The sequence below is a fragment of the Phoenix dactylifera genome, chromosome 2 (genome assembly GCF_009389715.1).
Source record: "Phoenix dactylifera cultivar Barhee BC4 chromosome 2, palm_55x_up_171113_PBpolish2nd_filt_p, whole genome shotgun sequence".
NCBI classification, from domain to species: domain Eukaryota; kingdom Viridiplantae; phylum Streptophyta; class Magnoliopsida; order Arecales; family Arecaceae; genus Phoenix; species Phoenix dactylifera.
The window spans coordinates 26915571-26936457 of record NC_052393.1 but is presented as its reverse complement, the minus strand read 5'-3'; the positions used below and the strand labels follow the sequence as shown (position 1 = coordinate 26936457).

Below are 20887 nucleotides of genomic sequence, written 5' to 3'. Positions count from 1 at the left end.
TATAGGGTTTAGCTCTATAAGCACGTTCTCTACGTGCGATGGCCCGGTCAAAGCCCAGTCTGCTTGACCGGCCTGACTCGAGCTTGGCCCAGACCAAGCCCACATCCACGAAAAAAAGAATGGAGGAAGAAGAAGAGAGAAAAGAGGATCACAACCCCCAAACGGCCCGAGGGCCTTGCAGCGAACTGCCCAACGGCCAGCCGTTACGGCCGGTGAGGTGTTACTGCCGTTCGGCCTGCCGGTAAGTCCGACTCGATCGAGCTCCCACAGCCTCTTCCTCCTTCTTTCTTCACTTGTGCCGCCGGAAATCGGGGCCGTCGGACGCGATCGGAACAAGGTAAGGCCTCCCGTGCCCTTCCCATCTCCTCCCCTGCCTCCCCCTCCTTCCTATCAACCGGCAAAGGGCCACCGGGATAAGAGAAAAGAAGAAGAAGAAGAAGAAAGAATACCACTTACCGTGGTCAATCCACTGTGCCGCAGGCCTCGGCCGCAGTCTCCGCCGGCCCTCGGCCGCGCCGCCGCTGAGACGGAGGCCTCTTCCCTCTCCTGTTCCTCGGTGAGGCAGGCTCTGGCCTTCCCTTGGTGGTCACTCCACCTTGCTGAGGTCCTCGGCCGCAGCCGCCGCCGCCGCCGGTCCTCGGTCGGGGCCGCTGCCGGGCCGGAGGCTCTTCCTCCCCCTCCCCTGCTTCTCGGTGGGGTAGGTTTAGAAAATGGAGAGAGAGAGAGAAAAAAAAAGGGGAAAAGGGCGATGAAAAAAACAGAGAAGAAAAGAAGAAAAAGAAAAAAAGAAAAAAGAAAAAATAATAAATAAATAAATAAAATTAAGAGAGAGGTTTCGTTCTAGGTGCAACTATTCTTTTTTACTAGATTTTTAGGTCCAGATCCGACTTAGTTGTGAACTGAAGCCTACCCAAGTCTATTTCGGATGGCTTAGAGATTTTAATTAGGATTTAAATGGTGAATAATATGTAATTTATTTTAAAACAATTTTGATAGTGTTGCTGGTGGTCCAAACCGAGAACGATTGGCACAGCGGTGTGAACGGGGTTCCCTTTGAGTTGCTTTGGTTGCGCTCCGCCCTCCGCCGTGAAACCTGCAAGCAAGCCTCGCACCACCACCGGGGTAGTGGGGGCCCTCCGACGATCAAGTCAGAGGAGATCGAAGGAGAAGGAGAAGGAGAAGGTAGCAGGTGAGATGATACTCTGGAAGATATATCTTTTTCCCCCTTCCCCCCAGCCTCATATATATCAGGCTGGGGGGTTTTTCCGGGGATTCGTCATCGTGTGGCACGATGGGGCTGCCACTGACATGGCCGTTACAGGGCGTCGTGGGGCAGCGCTGGGTACAGCCATGGCAGGGCATAGTGGAGCTCCGCTTTGTACGGCTGTTACAGGGGATCGTGGGGCAGCGCCGGATACGGCCGTTGCAGGGAGTAGTGGAGCAGGGGGCCGCGGCGTGCCTCAGAGGAACAGTCTGTTGTTGTCGAGAGATTGCCGACTCGGGGTCGGATTGCTGGATCAAGGGGCAGCCGACTCGGGGTCGGGCTGCGGAGCCGAAGATATCCGACCCGAGGTCGGATTGCTGGATCAAGGGGCAGCCGACTCGGGGTCGGGCTGCGGAGCCGAAGATATCCGACCCGAGGTCGGATTGCTGGATCAAGGGGCAGCCGTAGTCTTCCTGGGCGCGCGTGCCGGTCACGTGGGGCATGGTGGCTAAGTTCCCCCGTAACAGATAGGTACAACGAAGTTGCTCAACTAAATCTAGGGATCTTTGGGAGAACATAAGTGAGTAATTTTTATACTCCTTATTGCTTTTTAAATGATCATATCTTTCGTGCATAAAAATTTGCTTGTGGAAATATCATGCTTTTCTTAAAATTATAGATCAACATATATGTTATGAAAATCATGCTTTATTATGAAAAATAGTTTTATGTATGTTTTGCTAAAAATAGCTATATTATGAATTTGATCTTATTATTTAGTAATTTTCATCTATTTATGTGTATGTTTTAACAAAAAGATATATATAAGCTCTCAAAAAGGCTCCTGATAGCTATGTATGGCTCCTAAAAGTGGGGTAGATCGTCGTTTAGTTTTATACGACCCTGCCAGCGGGTAATAGTAGTTAGCATACGATCCTGCCAGCGGATAATAATAGTTGGCATACCTGTCAGTGGGTAATAGTAGTCAGCATACAATCCTACCAACGGGTAATAGTAGTTGATGTTTGTCGATTACGACCTTGTCACGGGTATAATAGTGATCTCAGTATTTAGTCTGAGAGAAGTAATTTGATTAATGATAAATGATTCATAATTTTATGTCATACACCAGGAACTATGTTTTATGACTGATTTATGCATGCATGATTGGCTTTATGACTTATTTTAATATATTATACTATGAAATGCTTTGTTTTGTAATATTTGTTATTTTTTTAAATGATGCATTGACATGAAAAAACTTATGTTTGATCCTTACTGAGCTGTGACGCTCATATACCTTTGTTTTTATCTTTCTCTTTTCAAACGAATAGGATCAGTAGGGACGGAAGATGGTTCAGGCATGGAGTTCGCACTAGCAAACTTGGCAATTTGTAAAAATGTTTTAGTAGTGCATAGCTAATGATGAGTGAAGTTGAAGCCAATGCCTCGGAGGAGAATTGATCGTTCGACCGCTCTCCTCAAGCTCAACAGTCGTCTCCGGTAGTTGAGCTCGAGGTCCAATTGGGCCCGGACTATGAGGTATTTGTCCTCATATAAGAGGAAATGGATCTAGTCTGAGCCTAGCACTTCATTCCTTCCAAGTTCGTCTTTGAGCTCACTAGTCCTAGTGACCGGGTCACCAAACCTCCTCCCTCTCGACTCGGCCCGTACAATGAGACTCTTAGAGCCGAGCTGAAACTCCCCCTTTATCATTTCTTTGTCTAGCTGATGAGGGTCTATTGCCTTGTTCCAACCTAACTAGTCCCAAACTTCTGGCAGATCCTCATCAGCTTTCTTTCTCTTTGCCTTCTCTAGAACATCCTAGCCTCAGTTTCGCTTTTCTAGGGGCTTCACTCTCAAGAGGCATCCTCGAAACAACAACTTGTGGTACTTTTCTCCTCGAAAAGGCCACCAGTTGATTCAGGGTATTCCCTCTTTCATCCATGGATGGAAGGACACGTTTTTCTTTGTCTCCTCCGAGCAGCCATGATGGTTTGAAACTATATGGAGGATACCTCGAAAAAATATTAATCAGCCCCCGAGGTTGTCTGGAGATGATCAAAGGGCCTTGGACAGACTCCTCAAGTCTCGATCTGAGATTCCTGCCCTACAGGATTAGTCTGAGCCCGACTGATCCCCCGAGGTTTTTGTTGTTTGCTACTCTCTATTTTTTATGTTTCTGAGCGATTCTGGGATGTTCGCTAGTGTCACTACATCTGCGAGTGTTCACTTGGAGTGACCCGGTTGTTGTATCCTGGAGGCCGCCATTACCTGCTACACCGAGATTTATTCTTCGAGGGGTGCGATCTATTCTTAAGGATAGTGACAACACGCTTCAATCGATAAGTTTCTTACCATTTGTTCCTTTTCCTAACAAACTTTATGGGAATATTTCATAAATATCGAAAAGACATAGATTAATGCACAAATACAGATTATTTAAAAAGCCTAATATGCAAGAAAAACCCATAATTATATTGTTATTTGCGGTTTCACGCATTGAAACTTTTTTTTGAGCATTATTTCTTGCTTCTCACTTATGTATTGTTTTCTCATATATTTAGTATTAAACTTTCTCTTAATTTGAAAAATAATAGAAATCTTTGCTTGAACTCCAAAAGTTCATGGGTGGGAGAAGGGGCTTGGGGGTGGGGGAAGGGGAAGATGGGATTGCTCTTCCGTGACTCTACTCTTGCTTGCATATCAAGGCCCAGTAAAGATGAGATTTGATATAATCTCGAAAATTTGTCCAAACCCACAAAATATCCGTCTAGGACGGTCCAGGACAAGCCCAAATTGCTTAGGCCTCTCTCTCTCCCTCCCTCCCTCCCTCCCTCCCTCCCTTTTTATTTTTTGCTAGAGCGAATAAATTCAGCTAGAGCGAATAAATTCATACCTGACGAGTATAAATAGACCTAAAAAAGTCAAAAAACAAAATACTACAAAGTGCCTAGGGCACCTCCTTATCTCTAGCCTACAAGGTACTTTCAGAGTGACTGACCACATAAGCAGCCACCCAATTCATAGTCCCACTAGCTTTTTGGAAAACATGCTTAGTCTGAAAAATCCCTTCTCCCTCATTATAGCCTAAATGTCGTGGAGCAGTAAATAGTTACTGCCGTCACCCCTCTGCATCCCTTTTGGATGGGAAAGAAATAAGAAGAGATGCTTGGCGTTCATGCATCAAAGCTACTCCTTGTTATCTTTGTCGATGTGAATTTGCGGATCTTTTTATGAGCGACCGGGTGTATCCCTTTTTCCGGATGCATGGAAAGAACTGCCGAGGCATCCTTCCTTGGGGATGGGGAGCGTTTAAGCACGTGTCGGTGATTGGAAGGCGACTTTACTTGAAAATAGCTACACCGACATGGACGGTCGTCAGGGCCTTTACACCATTCATTGGATTTGGATCCCTCTTGCTCAAACAGGAAGGGATCAACTCCCATACATGCTACTCTACTCGAATAATATCTTGTGGCATTTGTGATGATTTGATGGAAATCGCGTGGCTTTTTTTTTTTTTTGGTAAATGAATAGCTGGAAAGGGTTGGGGCAGAATCCTATCCATGTAGCAGCCTCTACTAGGCCCTCTTCTACTAGAGAATATTTTAGTGCCGGTTGCAAGTTTCCGCGTGCCCTCTACAATCTGTGGAAAATCCCACTAGATCATCCACGTGTGAGTACGTCACTCCAGCGTCATCTCAATACTGATGGAAGAAAAGCATATCCATAGAGAGCCATCCGGGCATGGGGCATGCGGTCCCTGATTTAATCGATGCTCGCGTGTTTCGAACCCAGACAACTTGGATGGAGTCCAAGTGTCCAACCTCCTTACTATTAGATTTTGGCAGCATCAGGCTACCACGTTAGGATGCTCCTCAAAAAAAAATGATGTTCCCATAACACCCCTATCGTTCTTCTTTTTCCCAAAATAGCCCTCGTTTATATTTCGAAAGTTGCAGAGCAGGGCCCGAATTTAAGCGAGGCCCCGCCAAGGTGAGAGGTTAGGGTTAGCATTTATGATTTTTACCGAGGTAACCTCCTTTTGACGATTAGAGTTTCTTGGGAAATTTGCTAACTTCTTTTTTGTATATAGTTTTTGATATGGAATTTCTCTTAGTTTATTTGTTGTTTTTCCCCTTAAATTCTTAGTTTGTTACAACGAGATTTATTGCGGTTGGTTTATCTTCAATTCTATTAAGATTTTGATTCGTATGTCGATTTTGCCGAGGATTTGAGCGTCAGATTAGTCATAGTTCGACCCATTTCCCTCAGCTTCGTCAGGTACTGCTTCTTGATTTGGTTTAGGGATAGTGCTTAATTTGATATTTCTAGGATGGTTCTCTTTTGGGATTCTTGAGGAGGGGAAGAAGAAGCTAGCCATGAGGGTCCATCCGGCATCGTGGAGGTGGAACCTCCATGAGGGCTACGATGCCAGCCCGAGACTCTTTTCCGTCGTCGCTGCCGACGATTGGTAGAAGCTCCACTAGCTATTCAGGAGGGTCCTGGAGCTCCACTTAGGCTCCGACGCTAACGTCTTCGTAGAGGAGGGCCTTAAGGGCTTCTGCTTCATCGCGGCCATCGATGACCGCTGGGATGACGTCTGGGCCCCCGCCATTGAGATCTACCCTAGAGTGATGAAGGTGGTGGTCGGTATGGTAGGGGCGATGGTGAGGAGGGGTTTGATCTTGACCGATGGAGATCCCTACTGCCGCAATCCACCCGATCGTTGTCTAAATCCTTAAGGCTGAGGAGGGCATTGGAGTGAATGAGCTGACAATCAGGGAATGCTGAGAGAAGGGAATGTTTGAAGGTTTTCGGGGCCGATGTTGTCTAGTGATTGTGCATCAATATTATTATATATGTCTCTATCTCTTCCTTAGGCAGTTTTTTTTTTTTTTGGGGGGGGGGGGGGGGGGGGGTTTGGAGGCGGTGTTTTTTTGCATAGTCTTGCATCAAAATATGGAAAGATATTCGATGCCTTAAACTTTAGATCAATATCCTTGGATTTCTGTATTATATATTTGCTCATATGTTGTTTGTCGTAGGGATTGGATTGGGTTTGCTTGAATTAACATCATTTACTATTCAACAAGCTTCTCGATGTTGAATGGAAGTTTCTTTTAATTATCCTAATTTTGAAATAGATTTATCAATTGAGCTTTTTGAGTCATTATTTAAATTAAATTCATTTTTGTGTTATATTATTGTGTTTGTTTGAATTTTTGTTCATTCCTTGTATAAATGGTCTATGTTCTCAATTTTTTATGTATCACAGAGTTGTTATATTTCAGATGATAAGTACTTGCATATTAGCTGTAGGATTGATATCCTGACTAATTCATGGCTCAAAGACAATGTGCAAGAATTAGGTTTGACAATTTAGAACATGCTATTTCCATGTTTTTTTATTCTTGGGTTTATCCTGTATTGCTTCTTCCATTCTAGAATGCTTTATCTGCTCTTGTAGTCTCAGTTTGAATAATAATAATAATAACAGTAACCATATATGTTGAGGTGGGTTAATACTTTTTTGTTAGGGCATGTTTGAACTAGAAGGATGGCTTTGAGCACTGTAACTGTCTTTTGCACTGTTAACTTCCTCCAATACCTCTGAACGTGACTTTTATTAGAACAATGGGACTGATAGTTTTTTTCTGTTAATATTAACAAGATAACCATGGAACCAGTTAAACCTTGCCTTTCTTATTTTACCCCTACTGAAATGTGTTGATAGGAATAAAAGAGAGAAGGTCGTGTAAAAAACTTTTGGTATGGAACCAATGTTCTTTATGTGTTATAACTAAAATAAACTTTGAATTACTATATTTTAAGTAGGAGTAGTGGGTTAATTGTTGCTGATGTATCTTCAGGCCATGTAATATGGATAGTTGATTGAGGACCCTTGGTTATTTTTTTTCTTGTTAATTGTTAATACTATTCTTTTTCCTTGTTATAATTTGTGAGAGGCTAAGGACCGTTGGTTATTTCACCTGGGCCTTATAAGACCCATATGCCAGCTGTATTCAATTTCCACCTAGCACATGCAATCCACACTTAACAATTGCACCACTTAGGAACCCTAAACCTGATGGGTTGAGAGTTTAGGGATTAGTTTCAGGGTTCAAGATAATCACCCCATAGTTCTTTAATGCAGCTACTGATTCCAAATAACACAGTAAAAATTGGATGGAATGTAGGCAGTTGCCTGAGATCTGTTAGTAAATTCTATATGAATGTTCGCATATGCGCTGGAGCTGCATCTCTCTTTGCCTCTCTGTTTCTCAAAAAGACGAAAAGAGAAAGAATGTATAAAAAGAATCAAGTTGTTTTGTCCTTATGATGTGCATTTTTTGTTGCATTAGAATATGGATTCTTTTGCATGTATTTCACCTGTTGTTTTGTTCTGCTTTTGTTGAATGAGAAGAATCAAATTGAATGCTTGTTTTTCCTTCATTATATAATTTGCAATTGCTTTTCATATTAACAAATAATCTGGTTTTGGTGGCTTTCAAGAACTTGATTCTTCTTCAAGTTTTTTTGACAGATGCAAGCAATTGAACTGACTATGCGCGATATATATAGATTTTTTTTTCTTTTTTAATGTTTACTATGCATTTGATTTCACTGCAGCTGATATTTGAACATGGGTTCATTGAGAGGGGGATTGCTCAAGTGTATCAAAGAAGTGTCAAAGCACCCCAGGTTTCCAATTGGTAATTCTATCTTAACTTTAGGCAGTCTGCCTCGGACATTTGTAAAGTCTGGTATAAGTTTGTGATAGTAATTCTACATATGATTTGCTCTGCAAACACATGTTATAACCTCTAGTTGGGCATCCATTTAAAATGTAGAGTAAAATGTAAGAAATTTTTTGGAAAGCATGAGTCCCTGATTTTCTGCGTACTTGCAGGCATATGTAGAGGGTCACAGTCATGGCACTCCACCATGTCCTTTGACGAATATGAAGGGAAAAATGATATAGAAGATGATAGTTTTATTGATGACAACAGAGAGTTGGAACCCCAAGGTGTAGACCCCAAGAAGGGCTGGGGTTTCAGAGGTGTGCATAAGGTACTATTGCTAATTCAGAACTCTGATGAACTTAAGTCTTGCATGCAGTATTCTTTCTTTCTCCTTCTTTTCCCATCTGTATTAAGAAGCATATTCTAACCTGTCTTTTCTCTTCCAAATAGGCAATCATTTGTGGAAAAATTGGGCAGACACCTGTGCAGAAAATTTTGAGGAATGGGCGGACTGTAACGATATTTACTGTTGGAACAGGAGGTATGTATGATCAAAGAATTATTGGAGCTGAACAATTGCCAAGACCAGCTCAATGGCATCGAATCGTGGTTCATAATGAACAACTTGGTGCATATTCTGTTCAACAGTTGGTGAAGGAGTATGCTTTTATTTGCTCTAAGCAATTGACTTCTTCAATAACACATTTCTGGCATTAGTTTATTTGAATAAAAATAGTTTTGATCTGTGCTTTCTTTTTTTAAGTATTGGCTTTAACGAAAACCCTTTACAATTTTGGTGCCGCCATTCAGCTCTGCTGTTTTCATTGAGGGGGATATTGAAACTAGAGTCTACAATGACAGCATCAATGGTCAAGTTAAGAATGTACCTGAGATCTGTGTGCGTCGTGATGGTATGTTAAGCATGTTATACACCATTCACTAATTATGTTGTTTGTTATGAGTAACTATGTTAATTTCTTTTTTCACTTTGAAATTTTTGTTGTTGTTGTTGTTAGATGTTAAAGATGATGATGTCACTATAGGATGGTCTAGAAGAGTGCTTCATAGAGCTAGAGCAAGTTCATCTAACCTGATAATTAGATGAACTTCAACTTGTTTTAAACTTTCATCACAGACATAATGCAGTATCTTTTATTTAAACATGTAAGGATGAGAAGAAAAAAACTTTTCAGATTGTGCAAATGACAGTCTGATGATAAGTGAAGTATATGATGAGAAAAACTTGCCAACTACTTTAACTAAGAAGAATGGTTCATTTAGTGAAAAATAGGAAAGTGTGATATTCTTAGTTTCCAGTGGAACTCATTTATGATGGAAATTTCAACAGGAGAATGAATAAATAACATGGATTATCTGCTCCACCAATCTTTCGCCGTTGCGGTCTTTGGTTAGATTTGCAGTCTCAGCCTCTTTTTCACTGGGTGTGCGAAGCATATTTTAATTCAAAGAATATCATTAATCTACATACTATAATTGGAATTCTATCAACTTCAAACTGATATGGTGGCTCTCCTTTTCTTGATTGTGCGTGTCCATTTCTTTTGGCTTTCATTCTTTTGAATGCATGTGCTTTGACTAGACTGCTGGTTTGGATCATATTTTCACTTTAGATAAATTAGTAGCAATAAAGTAGTTGCTGAGAGAAGTTCATTAGGTGAAGTTCATTCCTAGAATCAGATGTAGTTGGTAGGCTAATTGATTGAGCTTTCCAAGAGCAAGAGGATCGAATGACCATTTTTCATTTGTGGAGAAGGAATGCAATATCACAATATGAAGCTGCAAATGTAAGTACTGGAAAGGAAGAAAATTATGAAAGGCAATCATGTAAGTTACTCTGAAGATTCAGCTGAAAAATATCAGACATGTTCCTTTGGTAATAGATTAGAGTTTCATCCTGAGATTCAGTTAGCTAAGATTCAAGTTTTTGCTCATAAATGATTAATTTATCAATAAAGCGAGCACATGGAGAATCTTGGGCAGCAAGGTATTTGCTTAGAATATTAAAGAAACAGTGGGATACTGATTTGGATATTTCATACGATAAGCAGATGTTATTGAACATTGCAACCATGGACTTTGATTATAGAAGACAGCTGGATGTGTATTTTGACTAACCAACATATAGCAGGTCTCCACATAATGAAGATGCAATTCCCTTAAATCAAGATTTTACATGTAGGATTAGGGAATGGCAGGTAGCTGTCTAAATGATCTAAGCATGAATGAGTTGCCTGCAGCTCTTGCTGAGCTCGAGCTTGAGTCAAGCTGGAAAGGATCTGATCAAGCTCCACTCATTTAATTCTGATTCAGCTTGAGCTTTGTAACTTAGCTGGGAACCACATCTCTTCTGGTTGGAGAAGTGATGAAATGACCCTAGCTTACAAGGTGCACTCACTGCAGGAGGGATGAAGGGGAGAGAAACATGCTAGTTTGAATTTGAAACACTGCTATCCTCCATCACAGATCATGAGCATTCGGTTGTCACTGACCGTAAATTGTGAGGCATTGGTGAGAGATCTAGAGATTGAAGACCTGAGTTTTACGGTGATTGCTGTCATCAATCTCAGCACCAATGCTGTTGTCAGTGAAGGAAGAGGAAGGTGTGGAAAGGAACTAGGAGACCTAATATTAAGGGCTTGGGAGATTGAGGTCGTAGAGTTGGGTTTTGCTTTAGGGTGTGACATTCATATATTAGAAGAGGAGGGTGAGAGGTGCAATGGTTGGACCTTGGAGGATGAGAAGATAAGAGATTATCTGTGAGGAAGGTTGTGGACTGGTTGTGCCAGCTCCATCAAAAGAAGGGTTGACCTTGGTGGTTTATCACAAAGTCCTAAATGATTAAAGCCATAGGGTTGAGAGTATAATGGTTGGTCCTGGTAACTGAGCAATGTATTCATTAGATTGAGATCTCAAGGTTGATATTTATTGTAATTTATAAAAAAAATATGCCAATCATTTTAAAAATGTCTGAGTATTTATTGTCTAGACATATTGAAGTGATACATATCATATGTTCTTTTTTTTTAAAAAAAAATTGAGCTATATTGATCTGATCATGAGTGAGCTGGGCCTAGCTATGTCAGTTTGTTTATATTTTGAGCTAAAAATCTTGGCTCGTGTTCACCTTTTTAATAGTAGGGTGAGCCAAAATAAAGCTGTATACAAGCTGCTCATAAAACAGTTCGTTCATTTGTGATAATTTTAGGTTTGATGGAAGAGCTAGTAAAATAATGAATTAGGGGGAACAGAGATTCTTTGGATGTGTTTGATTGGAGCACATGACAGCTTCTATAGTACAAAAGAAAAAACCATGCATTGCAAAAAGAAAAAAATGTGTTGGTAACTGATAGAAATGCATCTTAGATAACCAGAAGTCAAAAATGTCTCCAAAGAAACTAGGTGTTGGCTTGTGTTCATTAAGGCGCTTATTTTATTTCATAAGAATAATTGGTCTACATCACTTAACAGCAAATAAAACTGGAAATCATGTATTATGTAAATTCAAGTGCATCTCAATTCATCAAGGACCCAATTTAAGCTAAAAGCGAGAACATGTTATTTGGGTTTGAGTCCTTAATACCTATGGTAATCAAACTGAATCTAATTCCAGGAAAAGTGGATCCAACCATATTGATACCAAATAGACTTCAAAAGTGCTTTTGTTTTATGCATTTGCTGAAAACCAAGCAAGTGATGGAGTGCTTTTGTTCAAAATGCTTTAGTTGAAGTATCCACAAGAAGCTTTTTTCAGAAGACATGCCAAACATGTCTTTAAAGTTTGCAGATTTCTGCTTATAGGTATAGATCAATCATTATGGTATTGTCGAATTTATACATGCAAATGCTTGGACCACAACTATTATGTTTCTTGGAGCTAAATTTTATAATTTCAGCTTTTTTACAAATATTGCAAGCTATTACTGTTTGACAAACTTATAGATAATGAACTGTTTCTTTGTACTACAACATATTAGAAAATAGTTGGGCAATCTAGTAATAACTATAAAATGATGTAAATTTTGATAGTCATTACTTCCGTTCTGAAACACTGGCAATGCTAAGCCCAGATGAAAGGGTTGGATGTTTGATGTTAAGTTAACAGCCACTCATAAAAAGCATGCCAGGCTATGAAATGGATCCAAACTCTTTGTATTTGTGGATGTTAGGGTGTAGAAATAGCCATGTATAGGAGTTCTTAGTGAATGGGAATTCACAATGTTGATCCCAAATATTTTAGTACAAGGCTTGATGTCTATGGTTATGTCTATAGATACCCCATGCTGAAATGAATTGTTTTTGTTGCTTTCTGAGACTTACGCTCCTACGTTTTAGCCAAAACTAACATTCTATTTGGATGGTCAAAATTGTGTGAAAGTTGCTTGTGAGATTTCAATCTTGTTTGAGAATCCAATCATTCCAGCCTGTGATCTGCATTAACCTCAATGAACATACTTATCTCGTATCTGAAAAAGACGAGCATACCGTTCTGAGTCCAACTGAAGTCAAATTAGAACCTCTATTTTTTTTTTTTTGCTCCAACAACTTATGTTGTTGGTAATCTTGCAAAGAGACCATGGACAGAGGAATTAAAGTTCTATAGAGAGCCCTCCATAATATATCATATAGGGAGCTCTTTAAAAGCTGCCATATTTGTTGGGCTGGAGATATCAAAGTAGGCTTGGAAGGGAGGAAATGGGAGCTAACAATGGTCCTGTTAGTTATCTCTTCGCTCCACCGGAGTTAGGCCTCCAACCAAGACCATACCTTTTCCATCTTCCATGTAGCCATGCCCTCGGTTGGATCTGGCCAAACTTCTATCACAATGGCAATCAGTGTCGCCATCCAAGCGAGCAACATGGCTCACACTTTAAGTGACACCCAATCTTTGAATCGTCGCGAGCCACAAGCCACGGCTGCGGTGGTGGCTGTGGCGACACTAGTGGTTGCTTGGAAGTTGACCCGGAGATGGTCTCTAGCGGTTGATGCTTCCTTGGGCGCTTGGCCGGAAGATGATTGAGGAGGTGCAGCGGGACCTCATCCAGGACAAGGTGTCAACCCAATGAACATTGAGAACCCATGGGGAATAAAGAGGGGGTGGAATCATGAGACTGGGATCGGGGTATGAATAGTGGATTAATGCCTCGATTGGTGTGATCAGAAGAGGACAATAGGGTTGGTTTTTGTGGGTTGGATGGTCAGGGATGGGGTCATGCTCGAAGTCTAGGCTGCATCCTCAATGCTATGGCAACTTCGGCTGCTGGAGCGGCAAGGTTTTGGTCGGTAGCCAACATAAGGCACAGGAGATGGGATAGGTAGGGTCTTGGTTGGAGGCTTCACTCAAATGGGACATATAGAGACCTAACAAGATAATCATTAGTTCCCATATCTTCCCTTCTAAATCTGCATTGGGATTTCCAAATGGGATGATGTGGCATGTTTCAGAGGCCCTCTACATGATTCCCTCTATCATTATCATGGTCATTAAGCCTCTTCCCTACTATTTGGTATCCCCTTTATGGTTTCTCATTCTCGAAGAATTCTTATTTAAGGCAACCTTTGATGTTATCCCAACTTTCTGCATATCCTTCCTTGCAGCTTCCATCCATGTTATCTTAGGTCTTCTCCTCCACTGAATTTTTATTCACTGACATATTAGAAAACCCAATTTGGTTTTATCTACCTGAACTCACTTTGAACTTATTTTGAGTGAAGAACTATTTCTGTTTTACTCATTGACTAATTATCCTCACCATCATGAGTAACAACAAAGTGCATTGCAAAGTTTGCAATAAATCCTCCAAAAGTATCATCACTAGTTTTATTTTTCCTGCTTCTATTTTTCTTTGTGAATATTGCAAAAGATATCCCACTTTATTTTCTTTTTATTTTTTAATATTTTACAGAAATGGTGCAGTTTTAAAACTTTTTGGAAGCTTTTGCCTCTTGCCCTGGGAAGAAATACACTCTTGTCATTCCATTTAAAAATATGTGCATCCAGCACTCAACAAACATGCTCATTTAGTACAAAAATGTTTTGTCTCTATTAAAATATATGCATTCACTATGAAACTTTGTGCATTCAACCCCACTTTAGACATACAACTAGTCTGTGTCTGCAAGATCCAAGGCAAAAGTACTCAAAAATTTCAAAATTGGTCCATTCCTGCAAAAAGAAAATCGAGAAAAGACCTGAATATGCAAAAAGGAAAATAAATTATGCTGTTTTTGCGAGGTTGTTCTACATTTTGTTTCTACTTTGAAGGTTCTTCTCCAGTTACAAATTAGTTCTAGACCAAACATATTATCGGTTCTGAAATAAATAGATACATGTCCATTCCTCTAGCCATATTGGATGCTAAAATTGAATTTCTATTTCTTGATTGTTATCCTTCTCGTGCCATTGATAGCATAGATAACAAACATGGGCCCATAGATGACCCATTTCTTTCTTTCTTTCTCCCTTTTTCTTTTTTTTCTTTTTTTTTTTTTGCCGCCTTGGGGGGGGGAGTGGGGATCAAAATCAAATATCAATGAGATGAGCTTTCAGGTTTAGTTCATTGCATTAGTTTTTGTTTGTTATAATTAAATCAAACTATAAGATTTAAATCACAAAATGTAGAGCTTAAAAATGTTGGCTAGATGACTTTCAGGATGAAGCAAAAATGAACATTTGTTAACTAAGCTTTCCTTACTGTCATGTAAAATTTACAACTGCACATCCAACACTACTTGTTATGTGGGATCACTTCTGATGTCTCTGTCCTTCCCTGGACCACATCCAAATGTGCCCAGTAGCTCTCTCCTTAATCATGTATATCTTAGGCACTATTTGCTCTTACATAGTCACACATGCTTTGCAGATTGGTCAAAGAAAATGCAGGGGCTTGTCTATCTTTTGACAGCCAAAGTCTTTCCTCATCTCATCATTCTCGTGCATGTTTCCAATACTTGTGCCATGCCATCATTCTGAAAATGCATCAGATGTTCCCAATAATTAATTGAATTTAAGGTAACTGTGTATGGAAATGTGGTGGCTTCTAGGGTGCTGACTTTTTAATGGTTAAAGTGCTGCTAGCATCTTGCCATCATTTTATGCTCCGTCATGCTTGAAATGCAAGTGTATATAGCTTTTTTGGTCTCTGATGAGAAAGTATGCGTTTCAAGCATCTGACAAGAATGCCAGGATGCTGATTCTTTTTTTCTTTTTCTTTTAAAATGCCAAAAGCTGGTTGAAAATTGTATTATGCTTTGCTTGTGAAGAAAGTTCTACACTACATCTCTTAGCAGAAATCAACAATGGTTGAACTGCAATATTGTATAGCATTTTTCCTGAGAGGAAGGATGAATTTGTTGGAAGTACAGATGAAAAGGTTTGGACCTTGACAATCATATTACAAAAAATGAAATTTGTGTCCCATAATAGAGGCACAGAACAAGACTAATAGTCATCTTGGAAGACATGGGAAAATTCAGTGCTTATGTTTATATGCATAGATAATTTGCTCTTCTATCAGCAGTTAGAATTCATACATAGCTTCTCCTTGGTTTCAAGCTGCCATCATTATGTGAAGTTGATATATCAGGCAGTCTGAGTTCTCCAATTGTGTCATGCTTGCATTCAGGTATATCTGAAGAAAGAGTGATTTGATGTGAAATACCTGCTGTAGGGTCATGGGAGTTATCGAACTAGGTTTGAATTACTGAGATACAATAGCATTTGAAAGTTTGGGCCATAGCATGGCTGGCCAGAACATTTGGTATTTTGATGGTTTTTCACTAAACCTAGCTTACTTAGTGGGCAGTGGATATAAATAGTTGACATAGTTTATCTGAGTTCCTAGAAGTATTTCTTCCCTCTTTTCTATTTTCTGTCAAGGCTAAGGACGTGTGACATAAAGGTTCTCTAAAACAGCTCATCCTTTAGCACCCAGTATTTTCTTCCTGTTAAAAGTTAACCATCTTTTGTTGATTTTTATATTCCGAGAAGACAGAAAGCAAGCATTTTATTTAGTGGTTGTTTTTTAAAATTGTTTGGAAACAATAATTCAGTTACATTCTCTTTGCAGGCAAGGTTCGCTTGGTGAAGTCTGGGGATAGTGCTGCTAACATTTCCTTAGATGAGCTACGTAAGTTTCCTTGCTGTCCTATTATTATTGCTGTTTGGCCAATATTATTTTTTGTTCTTTTCTTTTTATTAATTAAAAGATGTTCATATCTGTTGGAAGAAATCTTTTTGGCAGATTTTTTATGGAAATAAACATTTCATGGGGTATTCTAGAATATTATTTTTCCTGCAATTTTTTTAAAAATATCTTGAGAAATAGGAATAATATGAAGGTAAGTTTCTTTCAATGAATCTATTGAAACAGCATAGACATTATTTTGAATATGTTTTCAAGTCTGATCAAGATATTTTTAAAATGATAATTATTTATTAATTTTGACATATTTAAAGACTTCAAAACCCCTTAATGCCACTATAATAGTATGAAGGTGAGCTTCTTTCAATGAATCTATAGAAACAGCATGACATTATTTATTTTTTTACTATTTTCAAGTATCGCTCTGATCAAAATATTTTTAAATTATAATTGTTTAATAATTTTGATATATTTAGATACATGAAAATTCCATCACTTCGGTTCTTCATATAACTTCTCTGTTGAGCATATTGAGAGAGAGAGGGAGGCAGAGCAAAATTGGGTGTATATTTGCTTTAATATTCATAAAGAAATCTGGGTGGGTTCCTGCTCTCCCCTTCTTTTAGAAAAAAAGGATTCAACTACTACTACTTCACTACTACCCTTTTCTTTGATAATTATGATAGCATTCAACTTTTGGTGGCAGGAGAAGGATTATTTTGAGAACTCAATGGCACAGTACCTGCCTTGCCTTTGGAGGAAGAACCCGAACAATCTAATGCATCACATGCAGGTTTTTCATGGAGCATCAAATTTTGTGATGTGTTGTTTCCTGTCTTTTGTTTTCTACATCGAGTATGTTGCTGCCTTGGCAATAGTTGCTGTATTCTCACTCCTATGGGCCTTGCAGCAGAAATGATGACTAAGCTGGGTTCTAGCAATCCAAGGCATATATGAATTCTTCGTCAAATTAAACAACAACTATAATGAGTTCATTTATAAGGGGTTGTAAGCCCATTTGCTTTTATTTTTACCAGCTGACTTCCGTATATGCCAATTGGGAGTCCAGGTACTCCAGATGCAGTCCACTGTAGTACCTGTAGTCAATTCTCTAGCTGTGGAAGCGTATGGATTAGAATGACTTTGATAACTAACTATAATGCCAAGCATCCTTGAAAGTGATCCGTGGCATTGGCTAAAACAATTAGAAAGTGGGACTGCCTCATGGTATGCATGCTAGTTCTTTGATTGACAAAATTAGGGATTTGGAAGGTTCTTTTAAGTTTTCTTGTAAGTCTATGCATGCATTTATTTAGCGGCTGTTTGAATATTGTTATAACTTACCTGATGATTATTTTCATATATAGTTGCTGCTGAGAATGGATTAGCAGTTGAAAGCAAGTATGCTTTTCATTATGGAAACTAGAGATCATATGACCTCCATAGAATGGTGATAATCCACCCAGTCAAAAGTTCATGTTATCCGAGAATAGCTTGTGCTTGCACCGGAACCGGCCTTTCGATGCTAATGAGGCTGCAGGTTGGTTAGCATCCCATGGACTGTGTCTGAAATGAGTAGTGGGATGTTACTTGAGATCCCAAATGGTCATATATGTGATCTCTCTCTCTCTCTCTCTCTCTCTCTCTCTCTCTCTCTCTTTTTAATTTATTTTTTACAGCAGCGGCTCTACACAATGGATGTAGATGCAGCCAACAAGTTATATCTCTTTCGTCAGCACATGACGAAATGCAATTTGAGTAACAATAAAACTTGAAAAACAAATTATCTTTCTTCAGTCAACGAAATGAAGATTCATACAAAACCACAAGTGCATGCAAAGCAACTTAGGTCAATATAATCATGTGACATCTAGCTAAGCCAAAGCTTCAAAGCTACGCTATGCTTCTTTTTGGCAATGTAGTGGTTATGATGGCAAGGATAGCAGCAATGGTAATTGTGATTTCAGCTACAATAATTGCTGTAGAAGCATTATCAATAATAATAGCAGCAACAGTAGTAATAATCTTGTGCTAAACCAAGAACAACAAATTGCAGCAGCCTGAACGTGAACATGGAATAACATCATCTACTTAGGCAACATCCCAAGATGGTGTACTTATGATAAGGTGATGAAAATCAACTCACATTTCTCTTCGTTTCCACCATCTCTCTTTCCCAAAAATGAGGCCTTGCCCTAAGCAATATTGGATATCAATGTATTAGCTAATGGATTCATTTGACAAGGCTTGTAGCAGTTACTGAATGTATATAATTATAAATAATCAATAAATTTGTTAATTCAAAAATTAAGTTGCTTTTATAAAATACTAGTAGTTTAGATAAAAAGCCTTGAAGAGGCTATCAATATGGATTCAAAAGACGAGCATACCTCTTCTTCCAAACAAAAATGCAACAAATATAGTAAATGTTTTAGATAAGATCATATCAATTTCATAATCACATAATAATACTATAAAATTGTAAATATTAAATTTTGATACACTAATGTAAATGAATAGTTAAATAAAGATAGTGATTTAAAAGGGCAACATGACAACTATACCTACATATATAAATAGACCAATAATAACTTGAATGGAGTTAAATTGCATCGCACCAGGTAAGACTACTAAAGATAAGACGTTTTCACCATAACAAGTCAATTTGTACCGACTAGTAGATGGTGATAACGTTGTAAGCATGACATGACTCTACAAAACTTTGGCTAATTAGCCCATGAACATATTATAACTTTACGCATTGATTATTAGTTTATATTTTGTATTTTATTAATATACTGTGTGTCATTTTATCTCGACTGATAGCTTTCTTCTCTCATGGGAAAATGTTATATAGTCTTTACATGCACCAACCATTTAATCATTATTTCCTAGTCATGAAATTGCAAATGCATTGTGCCTAATTAGGTTAAGTATGTATAGCAATTACACGAGTTAGGATGATATCGTGTGAACATTTGACTAATTGATTCAGTAGGAATACTGGACCCGTTGTGGATCATCGGGCAAGGGAGCGTAGCGCGGTCCCCAACAAAGGAGGTCAAGATGGGCGTGGCGAAGATGATGGCGAGAAGGATGGCACACTGTGGAGGAAAAGTGGTACAAGAACCCACTCACCCCTTAGGGCATTTTTATTGGAGGGAGTTAGGCTTTAGAAGAAAATAGAAATTATTTGCCACTGAATTTGGACCTCGAAGCGTTGCTCGAAATGACCTCGAGATCGGCGGAAACCGAGCTGAACAGATGGCCGGCGTCTTCGGGGATGGCTTGCAAAGAATCTGCTAACCGGAGAGTTTTTAGCAGGAGACCCTCTAATGCTTAAGAATAGAGAGGCAACAGTATGAAAGAGAGAAATTTCAGCAGAGAGTAGTTTTCTGTGATTGATATTGCATGATATCGCATACCTAAGGTCCCACAAACTACCTCTTTATATAGAAAAAAGTTAATTTTATTGTTAACTGGATTGACGTGATGTGCACCAGTCGCCAGGCAGCAGCTAGTAGTATGGCTCTACCATAGACGACGTACGGTACTGACCATGTGCCTAATGCAGAGCAGCCACTACGGCCAGTCGCTATCACGACGACTGATTGTTAGGACTGGCAGTCCTTATCGATATATGTTGATTGGCTCCTTAGTCGGAGATGAAGTTACTCACCTCAATTGGTTGGCTTCTCGGTCGAGGCTGAAGTTGTCGATCTTGATTTGTACCGAGGTTGTCGAGGTTGGTCTGGTTGAGATCAAAATGTCTTATATTTCTTTCATCACTTGTTTTCCACGTTTGAGACCGAGTTGCATTCCAGTTCAGGCGACGAAAGTTAAGTCGTCACCTCGTTCGAGGACAGGGCTCTTGTGAGGGGGAAATAAATGCGTCGATTGGTTTTTTCGAAGCGTCACCAAATATGGGCTGTCCCGGGGCGCCATTTATGCGGGGCTATCCTAAGGCATCATTACTGCAGCGATCCTGGTGAATCATTGGCACCGTACCCTGAGTTAATGTGTGGGTCAATATGTCCAGATAGCTGAATCGACACTCAATTAGGGTTGTTCGCGCCCCTATATAAGGATGGCCCCTTCCTTCAGTCTGTACTTCTTGCTGCATTTTTCCCCCACCCGAGTACTCAAGTGTTCAGGCTCCTGGATGGTGCTTGGCAAAATTCTCACTTTCTGGCTCTAATGTCCTTCATGCTCATGCACTCCTAGTGGGTACTCATTTTTTGGCTGCTTGACCTCTTTCTCTCGTCGTCGTCTTCTTCTTCTTGCCTCTTAGTTTCTCTCTGATTTTCACCATGAGTGAAGTTGAAGCCAATGCCTCATAGGGGAATTGGTCGTTTGACCGCTCTCCTCAAGCTCGGCAGTCGTCTCCAGTAGTTAAGCTCGAGCTCCGATTAGGCCCGGACTACAAGGTATCTGTCCTCACATAAGAGGAGATGGATCTAATCCGAGCCCAACACTTCATTCCTCTCAAGTTCGTCTTCGATCTCACTGGTCCCGGTGATCGGGTCACCAAACCTCCTCCCTCTTGGCTCGGCCTATACGAGGAGACTCTTAGGGCCGACCTGAAACTTCCCCTCCATCCTTTCTTTGTCTAGCTGATGAGGGTCTATTGCCTTGTTCCGAACCAACTAGTCCCGAACTCCTGGCAGATCCTTATCAGCTTTCTTTCTCTTTGCCTTCTCTGGAACTCCTGGCTGAATCCATATCTCCAACCTTGTTTGTGGTGTAACTTTGCATAGACCTAGATACTGTGC

The 20887-nt window shown here is 39.9% G+C and overlaps 1 protein-coding gene across 4 annotated transcripts; it reads left to right on the top strand.

The window, feature by feature from the left end:
• The first annotated feature begins 312 nt into the window (after positions 1-312).
• LOC103714527 (single-stranded DNA-binding protein, mitochondrial) lies at positions 313-17148 on the top strand. Of its 4 annotated transcripts, none has more exons than XM_039123818.1 (7): positions 313-337; positions 7841-7923; positions 8121-8281; positions 8404-8612; positions 8764-8864; positions 16041-16100; positions 16822-17148. In XM_039123818.1, exons 2-7 carry the CDS (start codon positions 7854-7856, stop codon positions 16836-16838), a joined length of 618 nt encoding a protein of 205 aa, XP_038979746.1. In that variant the 5' UTR covers positions 313-337; positions 7841-7853; the 3' UTR covers positions 16839-17148. The 4 variants fall into 4 exon arrangements, with proteins under 4 accessions (XP_038979746.1, XP_026663250.1, XP_008800031.1 ...); XM_026807449.2 differs by lacking the exon at positions 313-337 and adding an exon at positions 1751-1784; XM_008801809.4 differs by lacking the exon at positions 313-337 and adding an exon at positions 5125-5241.
• The last annotated feature ends 3739 nt before the right edge of the window (positions 17149-20887 follow it).

Coding starts and splice junctions, on each gene's coding strand:
- LOC103714527 (XM_039123818.1), top strand. CDS start 7,854: ATGGGTTCATTGAGAGGGGGATTGCTCAAGTGTATCAAAGAAGTGTCA. Junction 7,924..8,120: donor GCACCCCAGGTTTCCAATTG/GTAATTCTATCT, acceptor GCGTACTTGCAG/GCATATGTAGAGGGTCACAG. Junction 8,282..8,403: donor GTTTCAGAGGTGTGCATAAG/GTACTATTGCTA, acceptor TCTTCCAAATAG/GCAATCATTTGTGGAAAAAT.